General features: G+C 36.6%; 1 protein-coding gene across 1 annotated transcript in view; it reads right to left on the minus strand.

Moving 5' to 3' along the window:
• Positions 1 to 5,725, minus strand: part of LOC103508121 (dystrophin, isoforms A/C/F/G/H-like) — a 148,319-nt gene that overhangs the window by 86,924 nt on the left and 55,670 nt on the right. Inside the window, exon 8 of the mRNA XM_026822820.1 lies at positions 5,280 to 5,378. Within this exon, the coding sequence (XP_026678621.1) occupies positions 5,280 to 5,378 (99 nt within the window). The remainder of the gene's footprint in view (positions 1 to 5,279; positions 5,379 to 5,725) is intronic.

The following is a 5,725-nucleotide window of genomic DNA, read 5'->3' on the forward strand; positions in this document are numbered from 1 at the left end:
CTCGTGAGCAGAAGTATGCACAATCACTCAGTGCTACCACAAACATTTGAAAATATTTTTGTTATTATGCTCATGCAATATTACTTTGCTGCTTCAAGTTTCGCTGTTCCTGACATTTCATTTGTGCCGTTATTATCTCAGTCTAAAGGTTTTCTATCTCTGCTTCCTCGTTATCACGTGCTCAATTTTTATTAAAATGTATGATGCTTCTACTTTGTTCCTTCTTCCTCTCTTCTTACTCTTCCGTTCGGAACAACATAATACCAACAATCTAATATTTTCTTTGATATCTCCGACCCTCTGTTTTTTGCCGTCGCCCAACAATGTGTAGAATGCGAATTTATCAGAAAAATTATATTATTTTATAAGAATGTGCCATAAGTGGGCGGAATGATCGTTTTACGATAACAATGATTTTTCTTGGAATCTGTGATCAACTTTTCTTCAAACACTCTCAACTCAAGGTGATCGGGAAACAGGGCCTAAGGATATTTTTGATCTACATAATTTATTGAATCTCTTTGCCAAATTCAAAGGAAAGCTCTTATTTTCAGAGGTTCTAAAATTTACTAAGCTACCTACATCCTAGAATGGTTAATCTTGCCTATGGATTAACCTTGCCTAGGCTAGCAAACCGCCCTGACCGAGGGGGCTTCCCACAAGGCTTGTATATTGGAGCGAAAGTCCCTGATCTTTTCTTTCAAAAGATACATGGCCAATTCTCTAAACAAAAAGCCACCTTTGAAAAGTGTCATTTCCCTAACACTTTCACTAATAACATCGTTACATTACACTTGGAAGAAGAAGAAACAAAAGTTCCAACAAGTTTCCAAGCCCCATATGCGCCTTTCTGCCTTCTTTTGAAAAGAAAAGCCAATACCAAATGGACATTAAAATGGAAAGACTAATACCTACATTAAGTACAAAAGTTATCTCATTTGGAAAAAAGTACTCGTAATTCGAATCATATGGTATGAAAGTCTTGAAATCTGGCATTCTTATATCTTGAGATGATACGTGTAATGGGATATTTCGTCAAGGTATTAAAATTTTGTTGTTAATTTTTTGTATCGATATTAATGTATTAGTGCTTTATTTAGACTGTCGAATTAGGACATGTAGTCCCATGTGAGAATTGAGCATATGATTGTATACGTACAACTAAACTTTGTTGAATTACTACAGTAGATATAGACATTACCAAAGTCTCTACTAGTACCTTGGTATCAAAGTGATTAAGTCCTCGTGAGAATTGAGCATATGATTGTAGACGTGCAACTAAACTTTGTTGAATTACTACAGTAGATATAGACATTACCAAAGTCTCTACTAGTACCTTGGTATCAAAGTGATTAAGTCCTCGTCTGATGGTAAGGAGGTCCGAGGTTCAATGCCAGCCAAGGAATTGTACCATTTCTTTGAAAACTTGACAAAATAGAGGCATTTTCTGCCACCTAATCCTTGAAAGTAAAAATGTCTCTAATATCTCAGACATTAACTTTGCCTAGATATTACCCCCACCCGAAAGTCCATTTTTTTACAATGCAGATGTTCGGAAGAAAAGATTAAAAAGCTAGTTTATTCATAACTATTTATATTCTGAGTTTGACAAAAACGCAAAGAAATACCTTTGTATGTCTGTCTCATCGAATTTGTTCCCAGGGATTTTCTTGTCGCTTTCTTTCCGCTGAGTAATGAATGACATTCATTGACGTTTTAAAACGATGCTCAACTTCTTTTTTACAAAATATCATCAAAAATCCATTTAGTCATTTCTATCACCTTTCATCTTATTTTCACAATCGTACAGGCTTTTACCACAATTCAGGATTATTGGAAGGGGACAATGAATGACATTCATTGACGTTCTAAAACGATGCTCAACTTCTTTTTTACACACTATCTTCAAAATCCATTTAGTCATTTCTATCACCTTTCATCTTATTTTCACAATCGTACAGGCTTTTACCACAATTCAGGATTATTGGAAGGGGATTAGAGAATAGAGATGATAATGACAGAGGGCTAAACAAAGAGAGATTTTATAAAGATAAAACAGACACGACAGAGACGTGTTTACTCTGGAAAATCCAAAGGTTAAATTAACTTATGGCTTTTTAATTTTTAATGAACAAAAAACTGAAGATGAAATTCTCAACTTTAAATGTTCAAAAGTCAGATATAAAGATAGCACAGACACGACAGAGACGTGTTTACTCTGGAAAACCCAAAGGTTAAATTAACTTATGGCTTTTTAATTTTTAATGAACAAAAAACTGAAGATGAAATTCTCAACTTTAAATGTTCAAAAGTCACTCAGCTATACGCTAAAGTCAACATCTCCCTTTCAGCACGCAAATCTTGAAGTTCCTTTTGAGCTTTTTTTCTGTATAGCCCGAAATAGCGGAACTTTGGTCCGGAAAAACGGCCGAACCGTACCTTCGGGAAACAGTCAAAAGTCACGGAAATTTGATTTTAACTTATGGAAGAAAACTTATATTTCTGTTCCCAGAAAAAGAACAAAAACTCCCTCAACAAAGTGTCAGAACAATGCAAATCTACTCTATATCTTCTAATCTTTCACACATTAAGCCAACAACTAACTATAGGTAACTGTGTGCACTATCCCGTGAAATCCAAGCCGGACAAAAAATAAAATCGAAACATTTAGGTGGAATAGTTTTCAAAGTATATTTAGCCGAGCTTTGAGCTATTGAGGTAACATGTTATATTGAAACATTCTGTTTGAAACAATTAATCATGAACCTAGCTGAGATAAGGGACAAATGGAGCACAGTCAACGCTAAACGGAGAAGAGGCAAGAGGAGACCGAGGGAAAATTGCAGTAAAACGAGAGCCAAAATCTATTAACTCTTGCGATACATCAGTAATTACTTTTTTCCCATGTTTCGAGACTTTTGAGTCTGCACTGATTTGTATCATGGATTCATCGCGAAATTACGATCGATGCAAAGGGTAATATTTTACTTTAAATAAGCTAGGTCCTTTCTCTTTTTTGAAGTCGGCATTTTCCTAACGAAATACTGTCGCCGCGCCGACCTATACAGTGTGTAAAAAGTACCTCAATAAAACCCAGTATCCTAAACAATGTCGAGACACTTCTTTCACACATTCGCGTTTATAACGAAGAGACAATTTTGCACAGGAAAATTTCTCTCGTGAGCAGAAGTATGCACAATCACTCAGTGCTACCACAAACATTTGAAAATCAAAATCCAGTATCCTAAACAATGTCGAGAAACTTCTTTCACACATTCGCGTTTCTAACGAAGAGACAATTTTGCACAGGAAAATTTCTCTCGTGAGCAGAAGTATGCACAATCACTCAGTGCTACCACAAACATTTGAAAATGTGCCAAATTCAAGTGACTTTGGCTGAAATTAAAAGGCCTGAGAATTGCGAACTCTTTTTGAGCTTTTTCAAAGTTTTGGCGTTAAATAGCGGCCAAACCGTACATTTCTCGAGTTCCGACCCGCGGACACTTTTGATCGTTATAAAGTGTGGAAGCTCTCTGCGAAATTTGAACGACCTGTGGCTAAAGGTAAAGTTGTGAGAAGCGCTAATTCCTTTTGAGCTTTTTCCCTGCATAGTGGAACTTTGCTCCGATCTGTACCGGCAAGGTGCTACATACGAGTATAAGCTTTCTCAGGGGATTTGGGTTTGAGCTTAAACCAATCTAATAGCTAATACAGAGTTCTTTGTTCTCAATCAATAGATTAGGGCTTGTGTAGGTAGAATCATACGAGTACCAATCCCTACATCAAAGGGGACTTAACAAGGAAAGAAATTAGAATTCCTCGTATGCAAAATATAGGGCAAACTCTCAGACTCTTTAGGAAAAGTTCCTACACTTCATTTACTTTGCGCGCTTACATGCTTGCTTCAGTACCCTGTTGAACTTTTCATATGTCAACTAAAACGCCATTAGAAAATGAAAAACACAAAATGAGTTCATCAATCTCTACTGATGACATTCAGAACCTAGTTTCCAACTCCCAAGATACGAGAGCATTTATCGTGAGAAGTTTACGTTGAAAGCCGTCACCCAAAGTTTTCCAAAGTGAAAACCGAAGTCAAAACTATCTGTAACGTTCCTAGTTTTGTAGATAGTTTTTGACATGGAAAATTTCAAGATAAACACACAATAACTGTGTCTTGCAAAACTTCCGAGGCAATTGATGTCGATTTCATTTCTTTACTGTTATACTTTCCATTATTTCGTTTAGCAATACCTACTCGAAGAAACTTTACTCAACCCAACATAGGATAGGTATATCATAATCGTAACCAGAGGCTGTCTGATCTCAGGGAAACTCGTACAGAACTCGGTAGTTCAATCCCAAGATTTTTATCCAGCCAGCACTTGATTAGAGCTAACAGATCTGATACTTTTGAAACACATCCTGACTGGTCAATGGTGTTGAATAAATTCCGCGACATCGGTTTGATAGCTTTTTCGTAGTGGCGGTTATTTTGAGAAACAAAAGTGACATCTTCTACCAGCCCAACCTTCATCTAGGACAAAGAATTTCCCAACACCTGTACCGGCATCGTAAAGTTCATTTCCCTGGTAAATGTCATGCGAAAAATGTTCTGTGACCTAGTTTAGGTGCCACGAGCAAAAAGGTTAGGGTTGAACTCCGTTCAAAAACGTAAGATATAAGTCAGGTTTAACAGCTTAAAATAATTTGGATAGTTTTAATATTAAAGGGGATAGGTATATTAGAAGAGAGTTTATCTGATTGTTATCTATTAATGAACTATTCTCGATGAAAAAAATGTTGAAGCTATCACGTCTTGGGGGCATTCATAAAGGATGAGAAAACACTTGAGCAGTCAAGCACACACTCGTCAGTTTTATTACCACTTTGAATTCGGCCCTTTCGACTTTTTAATAAATTCTCATTATTGTTTCATTTCCCGATTTCCATTTCTAGTTTACAAAACCTCAAAGGAAAATCGTCCACGCATATTAGTCACCAAATGTTTGCCACTGTCAATCCTTACCCTTTTTTTAATAAATTCTCATTATTGTTTCATTTCCTGATTTCCATTTCTAGTTTACAAAACCTCAAAGGAAAATCGTCCACGCATATTAGTCACCAAATGTTTGCCACTGTCAATCCTTACCCTGGATTTACAATACAAGACAGATATTGCTATTTCGCTAAAACCACAAAAGGAAGATAACTGTTGAAAAAAAAAAAATGCTGAGTTAAAATTACTCAAGAAAAAATAAATAATAATATAAACTTACCATCTGTTTGGCCAGGACTGACATGATATTTTCAACGTCTCCAACTATCACACATTGCTGTTTGAGCATTTTCTCCTCTAGTGCCAACCAGTCTCGAATCTGGAACAAAATAAAGGAAAGCTCTTATTTACAGAGGTTCTAAAATTATCTAAGCTACATCTTAGAATGGTTAATCCTGCCTATGGATTAACCTTGCCTAGGCTAGCAAACCGCCCTGACCGAGGGGCTTCCCACAAGGCTTGTATATTGGAGCGAAAGTCCCTGATCTTTTCTTTCAAAAGATACATGGCCAATTCTCTAAACAAAAAGCCAACCGCGGATACCGCGAGCCAACCACGGATACCGCGAGCAAACCGCGAATAGGAGATTTATCACGGAAGAATCGATGAGGACCTTCCACTTATGAAAATGAAGGGGAAATGAGTAAATTAAGTCCAAACTTCAAA

Source organism: Diaphorina citri, unplaced genomic scaffold (assembly GCF_000475195.1).
Source record: "Diaphorina citri unplaced genomic scaffold, Diaci psyllid genome assembly version 1.1 scaffold369, whole genome shotgun sequence".
Lineage (NCBI taxonomy): Eukaryota > Metazoa > Arthropoda > Insecta > Hemiptera > Psyllidae > Diaphorina > Diaphorina citri.